General features: G+C 39.0%; 2 protein-coding genes across 2 annotated transcripts; both read left to right on the forward strand.

The window, feature by feature from the left end:
* The first annotated feature begins 321 nt into the window (after positions 1-321).
* Positions 322-7,036, forward strand: tmx3a (thioredoxin related transmembrane protein 3a). The gene is made up of 16 exons (XM_030774686.1): positions 322-352; positions 501-555; positions 812-851; positions 940-1,063; positions 1,893-1,938; positions 2,103-2,183; positions 2,310-2,409; positions 2,579-2,656; positions 2,763-2,829; positions 4,947-5,045; positions 5,631-5,688; positions 5,841-5,894; positions 6,081-6,137; positions 6,283-6,412; positions 6,513-6,581; positions 6,809-7,036. The coding sequence occupies exons 1-16, from the start codon at positions 322-324 to the stop codon at positions 7,034-7,036; spliced, it is 1,317 nt and encodes a 438-aa protein (XP_030630546.1).
* Positions 7,037-9,029: 1,993 nt separating this feature from the next.
* On the forward strand, positions 9,030-12,665 carry dsela (dermatan sulfate epimerase like a). The gene has a single exon (XM_030775856.1). It carries the CDS (start codon positions 9,030-9,032, stop codon positions 12,663-12,665), a length of 3,636 nt encoding a protein of 1,211 aa, XP_030631716.1.
* Positions 12,666-24,170: the final 11,505 nt, after the last annotated feature.

Consider the following 24,170-nt stretch of genomic DNA (forward strand, 5'->3'; position numbering starts at 1 on the left):
AATGAAAAATATTCTCGTAAGTTCAATAAATAAAGCATCCCGGCTGAAAAATAACACTTGAAAATAGGTAAATCGCCTACCCTCACAAACTACGACTAACTTACATTAAAAGCCCTTAAAAGAATTGTAAACCCTATCCAAAATCACGTACATCCGCTCCTACCCTTTGTGAATTTATGTTAAGCAAAGGCGCTTATGTAGTGCACGATCAGCGGTAATCGGTTATCTTGTGTGAAACTGTCTGAAAGCGCTGACGCCACGTTGCGACTCATTGTGCAGCTGGTCGCTTCACGTTTTTGTAACTGTTTCTATTTCCACAAGATGGCAAGAATTAGACACTTCGTCCTGAAAGGTAGGCGTGCAACCAACAAACAAATACATTGATCAAAATACCTTTTTAACAAAATAACATGTATACTTATATCTTGATTTGCATCATCCAAAGATGTAACTGAGGCGAAATGGACTGAAACAGAGAATTGTTGTTTGTAATTTGGCAGTGTTTCTGTTGAACATTACGGTAGTGGCAGCATATGTTGAAGAACTCGATGGCACGTAAGTGATGAGCACAGTTCAGGACTACTGTAACTGATTATAATACTGGTCAACTGATGTGCTGATAAGCTTTTTATCATAAATTCAGTATTGGAATTTAAACTCATGGTTCGTTCTCCCCCTTTACCACTTACCTAAGTAACGGTGTAATTTATCCACAAATAATGTTATAACTAAAGTTTCTGTCAATCATTTATTATGTGAGTTTTATATCAAGTCACGTTTTCTGTTTGGCTGTTCAACAAAACTAATGCAGGTTTAAGGAGACCAGGCTGAATGAGCCGTGGCTAGTTGAAGTGAGTACTATACCTTTATTGATCACACTTTTCTTTGCACTCTTTTATGTCGCCGTAGCCGAGTTTTTAATCATTTTCCCCATTACAGTTCTATGCTCCTTGGTGTGATTATTGCAAAGTGTTCGAGTCGGTATGGTACGAAGTGGGTGCGGAGTTGAAAAGTTTGGGCTCTCCGGTGAACGTGGGCAAGATTGACACCACAGTCCATAATAGTGAGTAAGACTAATTAGTCTGGAAAGAATTGGAGACCGATAACGAACTTCAATGACACACGTTGCTGTTATGGAATATATTTATGTGTAATTTGTCACAAAGATTAATGGGAAGTGGACGTATTGCCTTGTATATTTCTCTTGAATTTACGTATTTTTTCTTGGCGACAGAACAGTGAGGCCAGCAGGTGATCGCTAAGCAACCAATGAGAGAATAGTTCGGATGGCACGACAAGCTAATCAGTTGCTTGATAGGATTAGTCGAGAGAGCCTGACGACTCCAAGATGCTGTTTAAAACAAGGGTGGTCTTACTTTAACAGATTGACATTAACCAGATGGCCAGAGCATATAGCCTGTGTTTGCAGTCATTCTTATGCATAAATCTCTTTACATTACATACTTTTTTTCGAGGGTTTCTCTTTGCTTGAGAGATCAATACTGCTATTGTATTAGCCCAAATCCTCTCCTGTAGGCTATTTTAAGCACCTTGCTTTAGCTCTTTGGATGGAACACAGGAGAGCTGAGTTTGTCAGTGTACCACATTATATACTTCTTATTACAGAAAGTTTGTAATGACAGAAGCATTCATAATGGCAGGTATCCCTATCAAACACATCTAAATGAGGGCATCTTACTTGAACAAACTGAATTAGTTAGATTGCACGGAACAACTACTGATAATATTTGATTTGACTGAGCAACTGGAACTGAGCCCTGCTAATAATGTACTTTGTGATGGCATACAGGCACTCGTTAGAGAATAGAAAGACTTCCTAAAGGCAGAGGGCTTTACATTACTTAAATGAAGAAATTATCCTTTTTTTTCAGATGTTGCTTCAGAGTTTGGTATCCGTGGGTATCCTACAATAAAACTGTGAGTGTGACATTTTCACCATCATCTTTGGAATGGTTAGGAATCATGACTAATGTTCATAGTTAATCCTATGTCTATCCTGTTTTTATCTTATATTATGTTCCATAGCATGACGTTCTTTGTTATTCTACCTGTCATGTCATTCCATTATTCTTCTCTTCAAGATTCAAGGGTGACCAATCCTTTGACTACAAAGGTCCCAGAACAAAGGATGCCATCATTGACTTCACCAACAGAGTGGCTGGGTACTGATACATGTATTAAAGACTGTCATGTTGGCCAGGCAGTTTTAGCAGATGCTTTCACTCTCTGATAAATATTCTCAAATAATTAACTGATATTTTCCGTCATTTTCTTTTCATCTAATGAAGACCCATTGTCAGGCCACTCACCAGCCCACATTTGTTCCAGCATGTCATGAGTCGTCATGACCTCTTTTTTGTCTACATCGGCGGAGAATCTTCTCTCAAGGTACAACATTTGATGAATGATTATTGGGGTGTAGTATCAATGTCGTAATTTCTGCTGTCTAGTCTCGGGTCATGTGAAATGACCTGAGGGATTTTGTGAAGAGCATAACTTGGAGAGTTGCTGCTGATATGCTGCTGTGGATCCCACGCTCTCTCTCTCTCTGTTTCAGGAGGAGTACCTCAAAGTGGCAGCCGAATATATAGTTTACATCCATTTTTTCTCTGCCCCTGAAAATATTCTACCAAAGGTAAGACTTTTATGTCTTGTCTTTCTTTTTTCTTTCGGTCTGAAAAAGTCTCTCATTTTGAAACCACAATGCTCAACAATTACCTTGTCTTTTTTTCTGAAATCAGGCAGTTACTCTTCAAGGTGTGCCTACTGTAGCAGTATTTAAGGATGGAACATACTACTTGTACAGTGGTAAGAATCCATAATAATTAGGCTTTATTTAAGAACTGAATTAGTAAAATTTTCAGATGCCAAAATTTCTTTTTCACAAAACACATTTGACACATTTGCCTGTCAGCCTAAAGAGTAAAGATATTAATAATCATTAGTAGTAATAAATTAGCAGTATTACTTTGTAACTACATTATTTCTTGTATGTTCTTTGAGTATATACTTTCAATTAATCAAAACCAGGGTAATTTTCACTCGTAGCTGTCTCTTGATTGATTGTGTTCCATAATGGGCAAGTTCTCTTGTGAACTTGTTAGTTGCTGGTGAACTTTTTCTCTGTAGATAATAATGTAGATAATCTCTTGTAAGTTGTCTTTATGGTCAACTGTAGTATGGAGGGCTTTGTCTGTGTGGTCCATGTCTTTGGTGAAATGCATCCATGGGTTTTGAAATGCATGGGGTGAGCTGCCTTCAATGCTATCTGTATCTATGGTTGGGCCTTGTCTTTACGATGGGCAGTATCTGTGGTCTTTGCTGCTTGTCTATGGCAGTCTCGCCTGAGCACCAAGCTGTTTCCATTCATGGCCTCCCTGATAGTGCCATTCCATTGTGGATGTGGGAGCAGGTGGTAACGGAAAATTTGGGCATCTAGACAGAGGGACACCAAGAACGGACACCAATAATGTTCATTTGGATGGCGTGGGGAGCGATGTAGAACCCGCAGAATGAACTCCAACCCCAGGCATCCCTCCTTCCTTAAGGTGTCGGTCTGTTGGAGCTCCCCATTGTAGAAAAAAGCTTTGTGGAGCCAAAAGTTTAACAGGAAAGGATCAGCGCAGTGAACCTGAACTCGAAACACTGCGCTGTTGGTGGAGTCCTCCACCACATGGATAGTCAAAACATCCATGAGTCTCTCAAAGCACGCTCAAAGATGAAATGAAGAAGCTCTCATACCGAGAGACTCATCACAATCCTCTTCTTAATTAACAGCAATTATTTTGTAATCACTGAGATATTTCCTTTTTCTCCAACTCCACTCTTCAAAGAAATGGGATAGAATAGAATAGAATGTCCACTTAATGTCATAGCTCCATATTCATACATTTGAAACCTTTGAGGTACACACATGGTGTACCTTAGAGATCCTATGCTGTAGCAATTGTGGTTGTTGCTTGATCTGTGCTCGTGAGTTTAGTTATCCATGAATTAAAACCGTAGTTGGCTAAAATTTGATGTTACTTGTTGCCAGTCTTGAAAAACTAGTTTGGTATATTTGATATATTAGTCATTAATGTCTACAGCAACCTTAAACAAACACAGGAAAGAGCACGTGAATATCTGAGCAAATGCACACTCTGCTGCAAACACTTGTCAATGTTTATGTATCTACTTATACTCGTTCTCTCTGTGCTTGAGATCAGTGAGTTCAGTGTCATTTTGATATCTGTAATCACATGTATTGAGGTTACCAATCTCAGTATATATACTGATTTTGGACTTGATTTTGGCTTCATAAGTAGCTCAGATCTAAACGTGCCCATAAACTCAAATCTGGCAAATCAAGCTTGCTCACCTTCAGTCATGCTCTGATGTCTCACACCTGTAAGAATTTGTTGCATCAATCTCCTGTCAGGAATATCTGTAAAAGTGGTAATTCCACAGTGGACTGCTAAACTCCTCAGTTTTAATCTGATGATGTAGAGACTTGGGATAAGACTAGACGTTACTAGGCACAGCCCTTTCTCTTAATGAGAACACTTGTTTGAGAGATGTGTGTAGAGATAACTGTCCTCCCCCTGAGTCAACAGTCTTCTTTTGACGTATACCATGTTTGTTTCTTTTTTTTTTTTTTTTTTTTAAACTCATGCTTTATGTTTCAAGTGTGCTTTACATTTTGAAGGTCCTTAGTTGCTAAAGAAACTGAGTTCACAGAGGATCCAAGCATTGTGAATAAAAAAGTATCATACGCAATAGTTGCTTCTTTTTATGTTATGTAAGCCTATATAAAATAATAATAAAAAAAAACAAACATACAAATAGCTATGTTCTTGAGAACCGTGTTGATACTGTGGAATGACAAATTTGCGTGTTTAAATAGAATGACGTAGAACTGGTTTCTCTTCTGATTCTTAATGCAGAATATGAGGATGGTGATCTCTCCGCCTGGGTAAACCGAGAGCGTTTCCTTGGTTATCAGCAGATGGATAGCTTCACTCTTTATCACATGGGGGAAACAAGTAGGCCTACTTTAAAGTATTACACCTGTTTTAACTGCTCTTTGAAGTACACAGAAATGTTTCATTTTGGCCAGTGGGAGGCAGACCATAGCATGTGATGGATTTAATGCTGGTTCCATAAAACTAATGCAGATAAACACAGACCTGAGGCTGATAAATACAGATCCCATGCTGAGAAACAGAGATATGACACTGATAAATGCAGATTTTATACTGATAGACATGGATCTGACACTGAGAAATACTGATCTGACATTAAGAATCTCAGATCTTAAACCGATAGACACAGATTTAACACATTAAAACTGGGTTCTCACTCTTGTAACAATATGTTTCATTTAGGAAATCATGACACATGACCATATAATACATTTTTTGAAATGTATTATAAATGATTTTTTCATTTGTTTATTTGGCTTGTAACGTTGATCTAACACTGTTAAACACAGTTCTCTCTCGTTTAACAGTATATTTCATTGAGGAAGTCATGACGCATGACTATCATACAGTTTTAAAACAGAAATGATTTATTCACTTATTTATTTGACTTGTAACATTGTGGTTTTTGTTTCCTGTCTTTCGCAGGTAAACTTGTAGCACTAGCTGTTGTAGATGAGATGAATCCGTCTGAAGAGAGTATTCGGTAAGAGGACCTGTGACGTTCCGTGTCAACTTTTTACTGGGCTGTCAAATCATAACTATGCATCAACTACAATATAGACAACTTAAAAATTTATGAATACCCCAAGTGTTTCTTTTATCCAAGTATTTAAGTCATTGTCTAACCTCTCTTAGTTATAAGACTCTGATGGAAAGAATTGCAACAGAATACAGAAACCATTACAACAGGTGAGTTGGAAACCAACTGAACAAAGTATTTATTCTAAACAATAACACAATACAGATACTTCATTCTTAATATAAAATAAAGTTATTGTTTGAAACAGTTCTGGATTTTTGATCAGCAAGCATGAATTACTCAAGAACACTGTGAGGTGATTATGCTATTAAATAAGTAACTATAACCTTTTCCAGAGAATTCCAGTTTGGATACATGAATGGGAATGCCTACATCAATGGTTTAGTGATGGGGTGAGTGCAAAAAAAAAAAAAAGAGCAAAAAATGAAAACTAGGAAGTCTCTCTTCTTGGTCTGACTGCTCAGCAAAATTTCCTTCCACAAACACTTCCTTCCTCTAGTTGGACATGTATCAGATCATGTTCTCTGTACTTTGCAGTGAGGTTTTGATGCCCTCCATCATTGCTTTAAACCTCTCCAATGATGGATACTATCTGCCAAAGCAACAGATTGAGACCTTGGAGGATCTGGTTCAGTTCCTTGATAGTATTCTGGATGGAACAGCTCAGGTGTGAAGTTTGTCTATCACACAGTCATCCCCCTATGTCTCACATTTGTCTTGGGTAATATACTGAAAGGCTCCAGTGAAATCCTGCCTCTCTTTTTCAGTTGCTTGGAGGGAATGGATTCTTTCAACAGATCCATAGAACTGTTTACAATGCAAAGAGCACTTTAATGGTGAGTTTGACGTGTTAGCATAATGGGAGGGAAACGTCTGCAACGCTTGTCGTTGTGTCTAAATGTGTACCCAAGGATGAATGAGCAAGCCTCGATCCGAAACGTTGTATTCTTATCGAGTATTTACCTGAGTCTAATATTTAGAATATTACCGTCTTGGATACAGAGTGTTTTGATAAACAGTTTGATGTATTAACACGGATGTCTGTACTCTGGCTTTTCTTCAGTCAATGTTCCAGAATGCTCCGGGCTTTGTTTGCCTGCTGCTCAGCCTGCCCCTGGGTCTTGTGGTTTTTGTGTTATATGGCATCTGCACGGCAGTGCCAGACGACAGCTCACAGAGTGACTCTTCGCCGCTCCTGTTACAGAGTCACTCTGAGGACACACAGGGGGCGACGTCTGCGGAGCAGAAGGCTGAGGAGCAAAAGAGCTCAGAGGCCAAGAAAGAGGATTAACAAACTCCTGTCTGCTCCCATCTACTCCAGGCAGATTGAATGAATATCAGATTCCTTCAAGAGAGATCTCGTTTCTAATCATTTTGGTGGTCGTGTACTATTTGTCACGTAGAAGTTTTGTATTGTCTTCTTTTCTGTTCTCTGGGCTGTTTTGAGATTTTTGTTTGTGAATTTTTAATGTGAGATCAGTTGTTTGGAATGAATGAATGAATGAATGAATTGTATGAGTAGTGTTTAGTACTGTACAATAACTCTGACACAAGTTTGAGGCTACTCTCTAAATGTTCAGTACTATGGAACATATCATTAATCTCCAGATAGTTATGTCTTCATGTTGTGAATACTGGTCAAGGACTACACCAATAGCAGTAACATTTTATATAAAACCTGCAATAATATTTTGTTTAAAATGCTCCTGGCCAGTACAATGTGTCAAGGTAGTTAATATAAGTAATAGGGGTTCTTTAGGGAGTTTTAAATGGTAACTCATAGTAGACCTGTGACATTATGACACTGTCTGATGCAGTTGAAGAATTTGCGCATAGCTGGACATGATGTTGATTTAACTTTTTTTTTTTACCAATACTAACTGCATACATTTAAGGTTTATTTACTGTTTCAATTTAAACACTGGAATACTGCATTTGGAAAAAATCTTTGCTTCAAGTTTCTTTAAAAGGCCACCCAGATTATATGCTACAGCTAGAAAGAACGCAAATTATTTGTATGCATCATTTGAAGGCATTTGAACCGAATTAATTATAATCAAAACACATGTGCAGTTTCTGCTCTTATAGCACAATTGTCGCAAATGTTTTATTTTACTTATTTAAATAGCTAAAATTAGTTGATCTCCACTTATTCATACCACAGAAAAATCTTTTCGAGCTGCTTTAAACAGCATGGTTGCGCCCCCTATCGACTATCACTACTTTTCTCGCCATTATATTCGAAATTTAAGTTTTCGTCGCCTGCTGTAACAGCAAGTAAGCGCCTAACGTTACTTTCCAAATTTTATGGGGATGCAAATATTGTATCCCCAGCAGCATCCAGTTGGCTTGTAAATATTACTTGGGAAATAAGCGTACCTTTTTCCATACGTGTATAGAGGAGAAAATAATATATACGTGGATAGGTAATTAAAGGAGCGAATCCCAAGCAGCAGTGCGATTTTAAATGGGTTTTAGAGTGGATTAGAGTGGATTATCTCGCTTTGCTGTATCTTCGGGCGCCAGAGAATACAAGAAAGTCAGATTATGGATGTCTTGTTTTTGTAGAAGAACTCGTTTTCGCCTACAGAAGCATCGCACCGAGGAACCGAGAATGTGAGATGTTTCTTTTTATTTATGTAAAGATCAGTATGATGGATTTGGCAGTCAAATAAGAGAAATTGGAGGGCCCGTTGGAATCCGACGAATGGGAGACTTTTTACGCAGATGAATGCTCTGAGGTGAACAGTTTCCTTCATTTGTCTTTGGGAGAGCCCTGGGGATTATGCAAAGGAAGAAAAACAGCAACCAAAGAACAAACGTAGTTTATAGGGACAACAGTTTTCGCTTTAAATTAGAATGCTAAAAATGTTGTAACGCATATTAAAACAAACGATTTGTTAACATTTAATCGTGTAAAAATGTTATTTCAAATCAGAAAGTTGCGTTAACTACAATGTCCGTTTCACTGAAGTGACGCATCACATTATTAAGAGCAACTGTTGAACCAGCTGGAGTATGATCTGCTTCCAAGTATCGCTTGGATAAATCTGACAAGCCTACATGAACCAAGTTTTTGCTATCTATACAGTTAGTAATGTGAGTTCCAATCTTATACCACCAATGGATTCACTAAGTCATTAACAAAAAGAGCAAAATCCGTGTTATGCTTATGAAATGGGCATTGTTTGGTGGCTGACTGTGCGGTGACAGTTTCCAACGATTTTCTGAGGGAAGAAGGAGGGGTTTCACTGGTAAAAAAATTCACATCTGTTTCTTGTGTCATGGCTGTTGAGTCCCTAGAACGATCTGCAGTTCTTTTCTGTCTCTTGGCAGCTGGTTTTACCTTTGCTGGCATATTCAATGTCTCAGAAAAATATGCTTCTAACACTGAGGATATAGAGAAAGCTGAACTGCAACAGCACACAAAAGACTCCAAGCAAAGGAAAGGCATGTCAGAAAACTGTCATCCCAATCTGTACTTTGACCATGTTGAAATGCGATTGTTGAAAAAGGCATCTATCACCACTCACAGCCACATTTTCAAAGTGATCCGAAATGCTGTTGTCACCATGCTGTCCAATCAAGTGTTTTATCTGCCACCAGAGAGCCATGAGGATTTTGGCAGAAAGTGGAATGAGATTTATGGCAACAATCTTCCCCCTCTTGCTCTCTATTGTCTCTTATGCCCCGAGGACACCATTGCCTCTCAGTTCTTTGTGAAGTACATGGATCGAATGGCTGAGTATCCTGATTGGATGGTGACCAGTGCCCCAAACGACGAGGTGCCCATGGCCCATTCTCTCACAGGGTTCGCCACAGCGTATGACTTCGTTTACACCTACCTGGACACAGAGCGCAGGATACGGTACCTGAGGAAAATCCGCTCTGTGACGGAGGAGCTGTATGAGCTGTCCAAACACCGAGGATGGGGAAAGCAATTCCTCCAGAACCACCAAGCCACCAACATCCTTGCCATCCTAACAGGAGCTATTGTGGTAGGGGAGCATGATGACCCTGAAACTATGATGTGGAAACAGGTGGCAGTAAACTACATGGAGAAGACCATGTTCCTCCTTAGCCACGTTGTGGATGGGTCGCTAGATGAAGGGGTGGCATACGGTAGCTACACTGCCAAGTCCATCACTCAGTATGTTTTTCTTGCACAACGTCACTTTAACATTGACAACACACAAAACAACTGGCTGAAAGCTCACTTCATGTTTTACTACGCCACCCTACTCCCAGGGTTCCAGAGAACGGTCGGAATTGCAGACTCCAACTATAACTGGTTCTATGGACCGGAGAGTCAACTGGTATTCCTTGATGCATTTGTGCTCCATAACGGCTGGGGTAACTGGTTGGCTCAGCAGGTCCGAAAACACAGGCCCAGAGATGGACCCATGGTACAGTCAGCAGCACAGCGCTGGGCCACATTGCACACAGAGTTCATCTGGTTCGCCCCTCAGTTTACCCCCCGACCTCCGCCTGAGTTTGGAAAAGCACAGGTGCACATATTCACAAACTGGGGTGTAGTGACATTTGGGGCTGGGTTGCCATATGCACAAGACAACACCTTCGTCTCCTTTAAATCTGGTAAATTAGGCGGCAGGGCCGTCTATGATATCGTTCATGCAAAACCTTACTCCTGGGTGGAGGGCTGGAGTAATTTTAACCCAGGGCATGAACATCCTGATCAGAACTCATTCACTTTTGCCCCTAATGGGCAGGTTTTTGTCTCAGAGGCCCTGTATGGACCTAAACACAGCTACCTAAACAACGTGCTAGTATTTTCTCCCTCTCCCACCAGCCAGTGCAATGAACCGTGGGAGGGGCAATTAGGAGAGTGTGGCAAATGGTTACGATGGGGAGAGAAGGAGGCCGGAGACACTGATGGTGAGATCATCACTGCCTCCTCATATCAACACATGCTGTTTGTTAGTGGGGAGTCAGTCGCAGCCTATTCCTCCGCAATCAAGCTTAAGAGTGTGTACAGGGCTCTGACTCTGCTCAATTCTCAGACTTTACTTGTGTTAGACCATGTGGAGAAACAGGAAGGCTCACCGGTGAATACACTTAGTGCCTTCTTCCACAACCTTGACATTGATTTCAGATATGTGCCTTATAGGTCTCTGCATAAGTACAACGGGGCACTGATGGATGTATGGGATGCTCATTATAAAATGTTTTGGCTGGACAGCCAGGGAGCTAGTCCAGTTGCCAGGATACAAGAGACAGAGCAAGCAGCCGAGTTCAAAAAGAGGTGGACTCAGTACGTTAATGTGACATTCCCCATGGAGACCAAAGTCACCAGAGTGGCCTACATAATGCACGGCCCTTATGTCAAAGTGTCTGACTGTAGATTCATTGACAACAGCAAAAATGGAGTAAGACTATCTATAACTCTTAATGACACAGAAACCATCGTATCAATTGCAACAAATTATAAAGACATAAAGGCTAGACACAGCTTCCTTGGCTTTGCAGGATTTGCTAAAGTGGAGGACAAACATCGGATTATTCATTTCGGTTTGGGAATTCAAAATGTGCCAGATCAAAACACAAAAGATTCAGAGTTAGACTTTGCAATTGCCATTAATATTACAGCAGGGTTTACACTGTGTCTGGCTGTTGCAGTTTTGACCATGAAAAGAAAATTTAGTATTTCCATTAAAAACTTCATTTATTGCACTCTAGTGTCTGTGCTCTTGCTCTGGGGACTTGAGCTTTTGTTTGTTTCCCGTAGCTGTGAGCAGGCTGTATGTAGTATTCAGTTGACAAGTAGGTCTGTCTCAAGTGAAGTCAGCAAAACATCCATATACTTTGATCTAAGCCATAACCCTTTGCCAGTTATTATCATCATCTCCATGCCTGGATCGGGAGTAGAGATCCTAGAGCACCTTTTCTACAACACCTCTGACTTTGTCTACCTCAGAGTACCCACAACACATCTGCAATTCCCGGACACTGAATTTTACTTAGACCCTTTGGTGGATGCTTGTGAGTGGTCGAGAGTAGATGCACGCAGAGGAATGTTCAAAGCCATACAGGGGTGGTTTCATTCCATTGCACACAACGTTAAACTTCACCTTCAGAACATCCATTTATATAAGAACGGTATCGAAACAGCAGGAGATGCTTTCGATGAAAAGGAGAAAGGGATAAAAAGAAGAAAGCCACTAGCAAAGCAGAGACAGACAAGAAGAAGAAGAAAAAGAGTGAGGGAAGAGAGGCATGGAGGATACATCAGAGAGGTACAGCAACATTTGAGGACATACCCTAATGCCTGCCCCGTGCTAAACTTGGCCAGCGGAAGCTGGGCTTTTAAACTACCCTTTATTCATGAAGTCATCGGTCTCTCGTTTCGTTCCATACATGTAGTTAGAGACCCGCGTTCCTGGATTTACCTAATGCTGTACAATAGCAAGCCGAGTCTGTACTCTCGTAAAAACGTTCTAAAGCACGTGTCAGAGATATTTAAGCGTGGAAGGGATAGTAACAAGCAGGGATGCACAAGGCTGGGACCAGAGTTCCAACGCCTGCAGGCTATCCTCGCCCAGACCGAGCCTGACCCTGTGTTGCTTTTGGCTCATCTCTGGTCGGCTTACAACTCCGCTGCACTCAGAGTGAACAGTGACCTTCCCACGCAAACCTACCTCACTGTCAAGTTTGAGGACATTGTAGAGTTTCCCATGGAGACAGCAGGAAAGATACAGCATTTTCTCAGAGTGCCCTTTACACCTGGAGCCTTAAACCAACTCATGTTTGCCACATCCACAAATCTGTACAATCTCATGTATGAAGGGGAAATATCACCTCATAAAATCAACATATGGAAAGAAAACATGCCACCTAATGTTGTCAAACTTATACAAGACACGTGTATGTCTGTTATGGAGAAACTTGGCTATGAAAGTTAACAGCACGTTTTTGTAAATGCGTGATAGTGTTGCATGGCTTGAAAATGGTCACCAGGGTTTAAACCATTAACTACCATTAATGGAATTGCTTGAAATGTGTGTGAGAATATTACTGAACTTCTGTTGTTGTGCTATGACATGGTACACCCAAGGTTTACACAAGTGTGAACTGTTCAAATATCTCATCTGAGACCGCACGTCTTGACTGCGGTTTGAACAGTGATCATAGAATCTGTTTTACACCTGTGTAAATATGCACAGTCCTCTACTTGACAGTGTTCAGTGTTGTTTCATGAAACCATTGTATGTTTATGGATTGTATTTAAATTAAAGTATGAAAAGTTGTTTTTTTGTAAAACAGGAAAGAACATTCAAAAAACAACAGCTTAAAAACCTCATTAAATTTAAATCCACATCAAGTACATTCAGTTTATGAGGACCATACAAGACTGCTACCCTTATGTTTCAGATCTCAGTATGATTAAACAAAATCTTTCCTGTGACAGCATGCACACAGTAAGAAAGTTATGCGTGTATTCCTTCTTCAGATTTATTTCTTCATCACTAAACAATGCAGGATTATATATTACAGTTTTCACAAAAAGGTTGCAAACTGCAACTCCAAAAGTGTAAGTAATTCAATATAATTCATATTCAATTCACAGACTGATAAAGACTTACATTGTCAAACGAAGAATTGTGTTAACAATCTGAAATATGAAAATGAAACAGAAAACAGAACTAAGTCTAGAAGACTATGCACAAAGGCACAATAAAACTATTTTTAGGATGGAATAGCCAGTCCCAGTTACAGATTCAAAAGGTTTAATGTCTCAGAGTAGAGGAAAGCTCAGCAGCTGGCCAAGAGATGGGAGACGGCAAGCACTTATTTCTTTGTTTGCCAGACAGATAGAGACATTATGTTTTTTATTATTATTATTATTATTGTTGTTATTATTATTATTTCTGTTTGTTTCTATATGGTCTGACTGTATATATATATTTGCATGTATGCTTATCGATTAAGTGTATTTACTGTGCATTATTGTTTGAAATGCAATGCGAGATGTGTTACATTTTTCACTGAAGAGAAAAGATGGTGATAAAACAAATATCAGTCAAGGACTGTTTACTGTTGATCAGAGGTTTTGTTGCATTGATTTATGAAAATTATAAAGTGATGGTGAGTTTTCAAACATTAGTATTTTTTCTTTTCCTATGAAAGCATTTTCAGTGAATGTATTCATTCACTGAAAAAAAAAAATCTAAAGTTGCTTGATCTGATTGATCACAGTTAAAGTTGTATATGTCAGAAATGCTGCTTAAAACTGAAAACTCTCTTCAGTCTTACCTACTGTCCACTGTATCTACTGTCTTTCTAGTACTGAAAGTCCATTCTTTGAAGAGAGAGGCACTTTGGCTTCCTTGTGTTAGCTATTTGTAGAGATGCGATTCCAGCTGGCTCTGACGTTTGGCGAAGGAGGTATTTCCTGCTTTGCTGCCTCACTCGCACTTCATTGGAATTTTAGTTCACTGGAACTCCATAATTTCGTGTTAATGTTATGGTTCATGCCTTATACCAATGAACAGCTTGTTCTGGGTCAAAGCTAAACCATGACAAAAACAAGAAAAAAAAAAAACCCTTTGCATTTACCCAGTGAAAAGGCCATTGGAAGTAGATCATAATGTATTTATCAGGCCAATAAAAATAAGACTGTGGTTACAGTCCTGGATGACAGCCTCTCATGTTCTTTTATTAATTCTACAAGACTTTCAAGAATTCTATAACACTGTGCATGTGTATTGCAAAATTTGGAGTAATATTTCCTGTATTGAAGGAACTGTTGGTTCTAACATTATTGTGTAATAAGAGGGCTTTCCAACCCTCACATGGTCAAAAAACAAAAAAGTAATGGCTACACTTCATTTGGTGAAAATGAATAGCTCCCTCAATGGTTTCATACACAATTTCCATAAAATATATAGCCTATTTTCCAGGCTTTTGGAATAAGCTAGACGGTCTCCCACCCACTTATTCAACTCTTTAGTGCATGACAGATTATCATGCCCACCATACACTCCTTCCTGTTATTCTGTTCCCCATTCCAATCTTTTGTTGGTACTAAATTTTCCACCATATTTTTCTGGAGTGTCTGTGTGTTGCTGAGCATGACAGTGGTAGAATGGATTGCTATTATCAGTCTTTTCTGTGATTGCGGTGGATGTTCCATCATGCTTTTCGTCATGTATAACATTCTGGGCAGGCTCAGTGACCCATTATCTTGGCTAGGAAGAGATCTCAGTGACTTTGAAAGAGGAGTTTTTATGAGGATGTATTTGGCTGGAGCTCCAGGAACAGATATTGCTGATATTTCAAGAGGGTACGGTGGCTAAGCTGACACAAAAGTCTAATGGAGAGACATCATCACCTTGGGTCAGCTGTGGCCAGAAATGCATAATCCTCAACAGTGATGTCTATGACATTAGTCTGAGATGAGCAATTCTGAATCAGTTAACTGCAATGTTGACTTATGTCATGAATTAGAACAGTGTGTTGAGAATTTCACAGAGAAGGATAGGATGGTCGGGTCACAGTGTATAAACCCCTTATTATGCATGCGCTTTGTGTTAAGTGGTGGAAAGAAAGAACGATTAGTAGAACTGTGGAGTGGGGAAAAGTTGTGTGGTTAGATGAGTCATTCCTCATCCTGTTCTCATCACACACACACACACACACACACACACACACACACACACACACGCACAAAAAACCAAACGAGAACCCTAGGGTCAAGTTACACACAGTGAAGAGCTGTGCTATGGTATGGGATGCCTAGTTTGATTAGCATAAAAACAATGTAACCCACACACCATGGTCGTTTCAGTCACCACATCTCAACTTACCTGAACACTAATGGGAGACTTCTGAGTACACTGTAAAAATGTCTGTGAAATTAACAGTGAAGTGCTGTAAAATCATGACATCAAAAAACTGTAAACAGAAAAACAATGAAGCAGTGTTTTATTTACAGCATACTATAGTAAAACTGTCAATTTTAAAGTAAAAATATGCTGAAAGAAACATTTTTTTTGTAGAATTTACAGATTACTGTAGTTTAAACACAGAAAAACTGTACAAAAAAACAGTACAATGCAGTTAAAATTTGTCACGCTGGTGGTGTGGTGCAGGACCCAAGTGCAGAACACAGTGATGAAGGTGAAAAAAAGGAGGACTTTACTGGAACTGAAGATCAAAATACATGTGCAGAACAGGAACAAAAACTGGTAACAAAAAGGTGCAGCGTAACAGTGTGCACTAAATACACAAACAATGATAGACAAAGGACAAGGAAAACACTAGGACTTAAATAGAGGGAGAACTAAACAGGGCAACACAGGATTGGTAGAAATGAACAGGGTTAATAATTAGACAAAACGGGAACAGGTGGGGGGCGGAGACAGACAGAACAGGCGCACAAAGACATACCAAACTAAAAGTCCAAAATGGAGGTGCAGGTTGTGACAAAATTACAACATGACAGTTTTAAAATAATGTTTTTAGTCAGGTGGATTTATTTTATATACAGACAGAAACCGTATTACATTTTACAAATTCATATGTTAAACTTTACAGATACGAATATACAAATCGGTCTGCAGTAAAATTATGTTAATACGAAGGGTTTAAATAAACAGGTGATGTGTCTGTTTAGAACTGAATAGGCCTATATTTAACAATATATCAGTAGGCTAAAACTATAATAGTAGTAGTGTAACCTGTGTTGTGTAGACAAACACAGTTCCATACTGGATTCAAACTCACTCCCCTTCACCTGAAGAAACGTGCTGGTGCCAGAAGCTAGCACCCTTGGGTTTTAGCCTCCTTGCTATCATGCCGACCTCCCCTGTCCAAAGTTGTGAGTTCGAGTCTGGTGCAGGACTGTGCTCAGGACTGACACACCTGATTGCACTGATCAATTAATCAGCAAGCCCTTGATTAACTTAATTAACTGTGATAATAAAGAATTAAAACAAAGAGGTGCAGGATAGGGGTTCCTCAGGACTGAAAGATAGAACTAGTGGTCTACACAATGCAGGTTATTCCTAAACTTTCCTACTTAAAGGCTGTTGGATTTATAAGTTTAAATTGTACATTTTTGTAAATTACAACAGTTTTAAACTGTAAAATATACAGGTTGTTCTGTAAAGTTGTTTACATTTTTACTGTATTTTTACAGAACAATTCTGGCAACCACAGCTGCCAGTTTTTCCGTAGAAACCCTGATTTTTTTTTTTTTTTTACAGTGTAGCCTATGAGATGTTTTCCACAGTCATAAATTTCTTTTCTTTCTTCTTTTTTTAAACCTTTTTTTCCCCCCACTTTTGAACACCCCTCCCACGGCATAACTCCAGCAGAAGTCTGAGAGAGTGAGGAAAAGTGCATACACCATCAGTAAGTCTCTGCTTCTTTTTATCAGCCAAAGAGTTTGTATAGGGCCCCACTCTATGCTGCTAGGTTCATATGGAACTGCGACGGCACCTCACTGATGCTGAGAGTTGCTGAAATGCAAATCCAATTCTAGGAGAGTTCCATGTCCCCTCCCAGAACACAGCCAGTTACACCTTTTAGGACACAGCCTGTGGAAATGCTGAGATTAAAGTTTGTGAAATTAGTAATAGGGTACAATATAACATACTGCTCTACCAAATGGGCAAAAAAGTGTGATTTATTCCAGCAGAATGCTGTTGTAACGCCCCAGTATAATTCTAGAAACTTGAAAAATGATTCCAAGGTTTACTAAGGCTGTTGTGGTGAAGGTTATGGGGGATCCTTAGTGACATTTATTCAATGTTATTGCAACTAACCCTTTTAAAGTAGAGAAATTATTCAGGATGCAAACAGCATATGAACTACACATTACTTTTATGAGAATGAAAAACAGATGACTTAATGTGATAAATGCAGTTGTTGTGTTGGAGTTACACAGGTAGCTTAGTACAACTGTGTTGGATTTACAGAGGTTGCTTAGCATGCCAGCAGGACATGATGAGAGAAATGACTTTGCTGTGCTATTCCATTTTGCCCAGTGATACTATGTCAAATGCAGCAAGCAGTCTCTCAGACAGTGCAGCTGTTTTGGTGATGGGAAACAAATGTTTATGACATCTTCTCAGACTTCTTCTCAGACGTATATGACGTGTATTGCTAGCTGAGCAGATGTGTCTTGCTATCTGAGCTCTTCACATAGATTTGGTAAAATGAATACATGAATATATGGTTAAGTTTTTTCTTAGTTTTGTTAACATGGGAGAAATTTTAAATTCTCTGCAGTATTTTATAAGACCTGAATCAGTGTTTAAGAATGTACATATCTGCTGTTAATAAAATGAATAAACCAAATGCAGTCCAAAGCGATACATTTTATTAGTAAATATAAACTTAATGTTGTAATGTTGTAAAAGAAAAAAAAAAGATGTTTCAGTACCCTTGAATTCGATGTAATCTGACTACCAGCAAGGGGCGCTATAATACAAGAAAAAAACTTAAAATTCTGTAGTTTTGTTGTGTTTGTTGAGGTGTGGATAGCTTTCACAGTTCTTGAGCTAGTGTAAAAAAACTTGCTCTGGGCCAGGTTATGTTTAATTGAACTGTTTTTTTTTCTTTTTTCTTTTTAAATAGCTTGACTGGAGGGGAAGAGTTAGAAAGTCCACGTATGGTATTTACAATGATTCTTGAGCTGGATAGACACAGCGGACATCCATAATTTATACCATATTTTCAAAATATTTTCATAGCAACAACAGCCATGGTTCACAGGAAACTGATTTAACATAAAGTGTTTGAATTTTGTTTTCACTGTGGCTAGCCATCTGATCGTGTTCTCACTAATGTTACAGTCCCTGTAGTACAGTAAGAGAACAGGACCACTGGTTAAATAAATATGTTTTATTCAGAGACCAGCGCCATTTCTGCTGCCTAATACCAAGCTCCTTAAAACTCTGGACTGGTAGAATAGTGTCACAGTAATGCCCAAACATTTCTTTGTATTTTGGGCTTTCTGTAAATAAAGAATAAAAGAAAAAAAAAAGACAAATAGGTTTATTTGATATGAGCTAGTGATGAGACATTTCTAGACACAGTTATTCAACATTTGAAATCATGAGATGGCAAGGTCACTGAGCTTAAAATTTGGATTTTTTGCTGTGCAAGTTATGTAGGCATACAGAGGCAAGTCCTATGAACTATTTTTGGCATACAGAGACATGGCACATGAAATATTTTCAACAAAATGTAACAACAACAACAACAACAAAAAGGATATGTACCACAGCAAATGTTTGTTTCGGAACCATGATAATAGTAGTTGTCCAGCTATGACTTGACAGGTACATGGCCATGTATTAGTCTATGAAATACAATATTGAATATGTTATTTAAAAGAAAACTTGAGTAGTTAGGGGAAGAATAGTAAAACATGCTGGACTGAACTGTGTACACTAGCCTCTGTGGTCTTTACAGACATTGGCTGATGGAGTCAAATACAATTAATCACTCCAAGATGGAATCAAACAGAAGACAGCAAAGTATTTCCATTTGGTCCCTTTCTCAAGAGGTTTATGGAGCCAACACCTAATCACCTAGTTAGAGAACAATTAAAGTCAATGAGCAAAAGGGGCATTTCATATTGAGCAACTGACATGACTGACCACAAGGTAGAAAAAAAGTGATTTAGGTTTAAACGAGAAGGATAGGTTAGAAACTCTGAAAGACTAAAGGTGTCACTTACAATTGAACTCACAGTATTTTTAATCTTGACAGAAAATCTGGTTCTCTTCATCTGTTTCTAACTACTCTCCTTCTGTAACAGAATATAAGACATAATCTAAAAGCTAATCAATTCCAGCACCAGGGTGTTCTGAGGATATGGATTTTGTACATGTCTGTATATTCCTTAAAGCCTGAATTGGTAAGTAGTTTAGTCAGCACGAGGGAATACAATGGACCTTAAAACTGAACTGGTCCTCTCTTTCTAACAACTCTTAAGCAAAGAACTGCATGTAACAAATCCCATCATGAACAATGTTTTGTGTTGCTGTCATAATGTATCATACACCTCTTAACATGATATTAACTGACAGAGGTCATAAATTCTTCAGAACCATTTTGGCCTTGAAGGTAAAGAGATTGCTCATGAAGTGAAAGAGCAGTGGTTGACAGTGGATAAACCTGAATCCATATTCCATTCTGTCGGATCAATGCATCATAAGACCACGAGAGGAGGGTAGGTAGGAGTATAGATCTAAATAAAGACTGCTAGGCTTTTCACAATGCACATCTCTATTTGTGCAAATGAACTCAGAACAATTAGGCATTCTCTTCAGTTCAGATAAGCACCATGCATCTTGTATGCACTCTTGTAATTGTTCAGTTTTTGCAGATGTTATCCACTGAGAGAAAAAAGCAGGAAAATAAAAACATTCTTTTTTTTCCCCACAAGTAAAAAAAAAAAAAAGTATTTTGTAAACAGTTGTTTGTTTGTTATTAACAAGGCGATTGAATTAAAAGGGTAGTGGCGCAAAACCACTGACCCTGTGTTGTATCCGTACTTAAATATAAGGCCCAACACATCCTACCTTAATTAGATCATGACCAGCGTCCTCTGGGTGCTGTAGTCCAGTCCGCTCTTCAGCAGAACAAGGGCAAATTGAAAGTAACCTCAATCTACCATTTTTTTCCCAAATGAAATGATGGAACCGCAGCACACAGTAATTAAAGAGACAATTGCCCCCCGAGTGCCCTTTCATTGTCCCAGCGTCAGCTCACAGTCTTTAATATTTGATAAGGATCCGTCCACCACACCTCATTTCGGAGGCTCTTCTCGTGATGCGGAGCAAGGTTTCTCTATAGCACTCCTTCTGTGCAACTCCTCTGACCCCCTGAGGCTCTGCATAATTCCCCCCTACCATGCCCCAGTCCACCAGCAATCATCTGCAACATCCCCTCATGCAGCAAAGGATAGCCCTCAGTGCCTCGCTATTACAACAGCAGAAACAATTATACATGCCTCTTACTCAGCCTCCCCCTGACATACTCCACCTCTGTATGGCTTAATGTGTGTGTGTGTGTGTGTTCAGGTGACTCAATGGGAGATGTATTACTGGAAAAAAAGACACTAATAGTTGCCCTCATTAATAGGTTCCAACAGAATACTTTACTTCTACTTGCCGTACCTGACAGTGCATCTGTGGGTTTCCGCTACAAAACATGCCTCCAAGGTTTGCATCGTGTAAAAAGCTTTTCCCCCTCTGCCCCCCCCCCCCCCCCCCAACAAACAAAAGTGGGGAGCGGAGGGATGTGTAACTGAAATCCACAGAGTAAAACCAGAATGTTCACTTTCAAAATAGACTTGAGATGCAGAATGCTACCTGGAAGGGAAACTGAAAAAATGTTATGTCGCAAATAAAGAACAGGTGGCAATATTTGTATGTAAACTTTGGGATAATTTCAACAGAATTTCAATGTCTAAGCCCTTAAGTGAGCTCATTGGGACACCCAAAGGCACATTTCAGCAGATTTAAGCTGTACACACTGAGGAGTGAGCTACTGGCATGGTGGCAAATCTTATGAGTAAACAGAGCTGTTGAAGTCTGTCAACTCTTTGTGAGTGAGTGGTGTGCTAGTCTGGCCAGCAGTGCTCTGATACTGAGATCAATCAGAACCTGTGATGAAAGCTGCAGAGATGAACTGTTTGAGATAGCCTAACACGCATGAGCCATTCATCTGGAACATTCTCATCCACCGACCACAATGTACCTCTAGATCAATTTGAAAACTGTGTTTGCCCCGCTGCAAGTGAACCAGAACAAACTAGAGGATGCTAAAAAAGTTGATTCATGCCTATTATTCTGTCACTACAAGATATCTGCAATACAATTTTTAATGGTCTACCTTAAAAGCATACAGATGGTCTGTGGCTCATTAAAAATGTTGCAACCACTGTGTTGACACAGCTCAAAACAGAGAGATTCTTCATATACTACCTTTTCCCTGGGTACTTGTTTCTTTTAAAATTGTTCCCGACATCTAGAACATAGTCCCCTTGCACATTTGGTAGGCCCTTTCTGTTACCATTTTGTTTGTTTACTTGTTTATTTATTTCTTCTTATTTTCTCATCCAGAACTGTTCCTTTATTAATATTGTCATTTTTAATGTTCTATTCCATTTAATCCACATCCTTTTCTTTTTAAAAACGGCATTTGTACATTGTTTTCTATGTTTCATAGTTGTTTTAGATCTTTGGAAAACCACTTTTCTTCAGCGGTCCTTTTTCTCTTCTCATGGCCTTGCTATCCTTTTTAGCTGGACAACTGACACCACAATAGTCTTTATAATGCTTTCATGCGATGCCTTTTTGGTCTCACTCCAACACATTCTGTCCGATCAGGCAAGGGATCATATAAGTGTACTTGGGAAGTATTCACATTTTGATCAAGGTCTGATACCAAACAGTAGAAGAGGATATTAGTTATCATTTTGTTAGCAAATGCTAATTATACCACGCTAATGGTATTGTAAAGAGAGCAAACAAGTAAAGTTGACATCATACATGTTCTCTCTTATTGATACAAATATGTATTTTGAATTTCACTCAGTTTGAAAAAATAAACACCAACACATTTCATGTGATCCGTCTGAACTACAAATTCCATGTCATTCAAGCAATTTTGATGGATAAAAAGCAAAAGGATCCATGATTTTAACATGTGAAATTAGATTCTTACTACATACCTCTTAAACAACATAAAGCTGTTTTTCATGTAACTCATAAAATTCAGAGCAAAACTCGGTGCCTGAACTCTCAGTGTTATTTTTAACATTGATTGTGCTGGTTGAGAAACTGCGTCGGCAGGGGACAGGGTTTTTTTTTTTTTTGGCCTACAGCTGAGCTTTGCCTGGGACTCGAATATTATGAGAGGCATTAGGAAGGCAGGAATTATTAGCTTGTCAATAAAAGCTGACTGTCCCCCACAGAACTGGTCAGCCAAGAGTCTTTCAAACGCATCTTATGACTCAGTCAATAACTGTATGGTAGGTATTCAGTTCCTAGGTGTGCAGAGCTCTCTTTGTGACTCACATGAACTATGAAAACTGTCATCTTTCAAAATTGATAAGGTTTGTCAGAGAAGTGCAGACAAAGATACTTTTTATTTGGTGTTTGTATGTGTGTGTGTGTGTGTATGTGTGGGTGTGTGTGTCTGTGTGTAGCTGAGTCATTGTTTTCCACTGAAGGTAGAAGCATAACAATGGTTAAATTAATGACTAAATTTAGATTTGTATTTTTAGAGGCCTCACAGCTGTTTACAGACAGTAGTAGACAAACATCTTTCAGATGGAATGACGGATCAGAATGTGGGGGATGTGTGATGTGATTGCTATGTTTTTATGGGCATGTCCTCAGCTGACTGCAGATTCACACCAGCAATATTTACTGTGAAGTGTAAGAACAGTGTTGAACAACAACTACTGGGGTTCGTTCTTTCTTTCTTTCTTTCTTAATTTGTTTGCTGAGCCATAGTAATGACTTATTAATGCAAAGATCAGGGAAAATACTACACATAGTCTGTTTGACTGAGGTATTTTGCTGTATATTTTTTACATCTTTCTGGGAGATGTTGAGTATGAGTTGTTGCCTAAATTCAAATCCTTACTCACTAAATGATTGAAGCAAAGAGTAATGATATTCCGTTGTGCTCCCCTAGAAATTAGAAATTGGGCATTGACAGTTTTGATTAAAACCTTGGATTCATGGATGTGTGTGTTGGCCACGTATGGCTTCCAACAAATGAACAAACGAGAAAAAAACATGAAGTAAAAATAAATGAATGCGTAATGTTACGCTGAGACGGGCACCACGGATTTTTGACCGTCTACTTCTTCTCCCCCTTTTGAGTCTTTGGATGCTGACTGTCCCTGTGGGATTTATCCCATCAGTAATGTAACATTTTAATTTGGAAATATGGAGGTTATTCACGGAAGTAATGAAGGCTTTCCAATACTGAACGCGGCTGTGTGAGAGCTGTCCTACCTAGAGGCAAGTTCATGGTCTGGTGAGAGAATGAGATTATCCAGAGCAGACATTCATGCCACTGAGCATTAGTAAAATTTCATTATGGGCAAGTATAAAGCTTTTTAATAATATGCTCAATTTCGTCCTCCGTCTAGCACACTGTGCCTATTCAAATAGGGGAATACACCTATATGTCCTGTGTGTGAGCTGATTCTTCTTGAAATGAGATGCTATTTTTACTGGTTGGAATAGGAATTAGACACTGACTTTGCTGACAATGACTGCAAACAGGATTTTGAAGATATCTTTTTTTTTTTGGTCTCTTTTTTTATTGTATTTATTGTAATTACTGCAATAAACAGACAGTGAAGAAAACAGTTACTTTTACTGTCACTGTCATTAAATCAGTATAGACTGATTAAACTGATATGATAT

The sequence above is a fragment of the Chanos chanos genome, chromosome 5 (genome assembly GCF_902362185.1).
Source record: "Chanos chanos chromosome 5, fChaCha1.1, whole genome shotgun sequence".
Classification (NCBI taxonomy): Eukaryota; Metazoa; Chordata; class Actinopteri; order Gonorynchiformes; family Chanidae; genus Chanos; species Chanos chanos.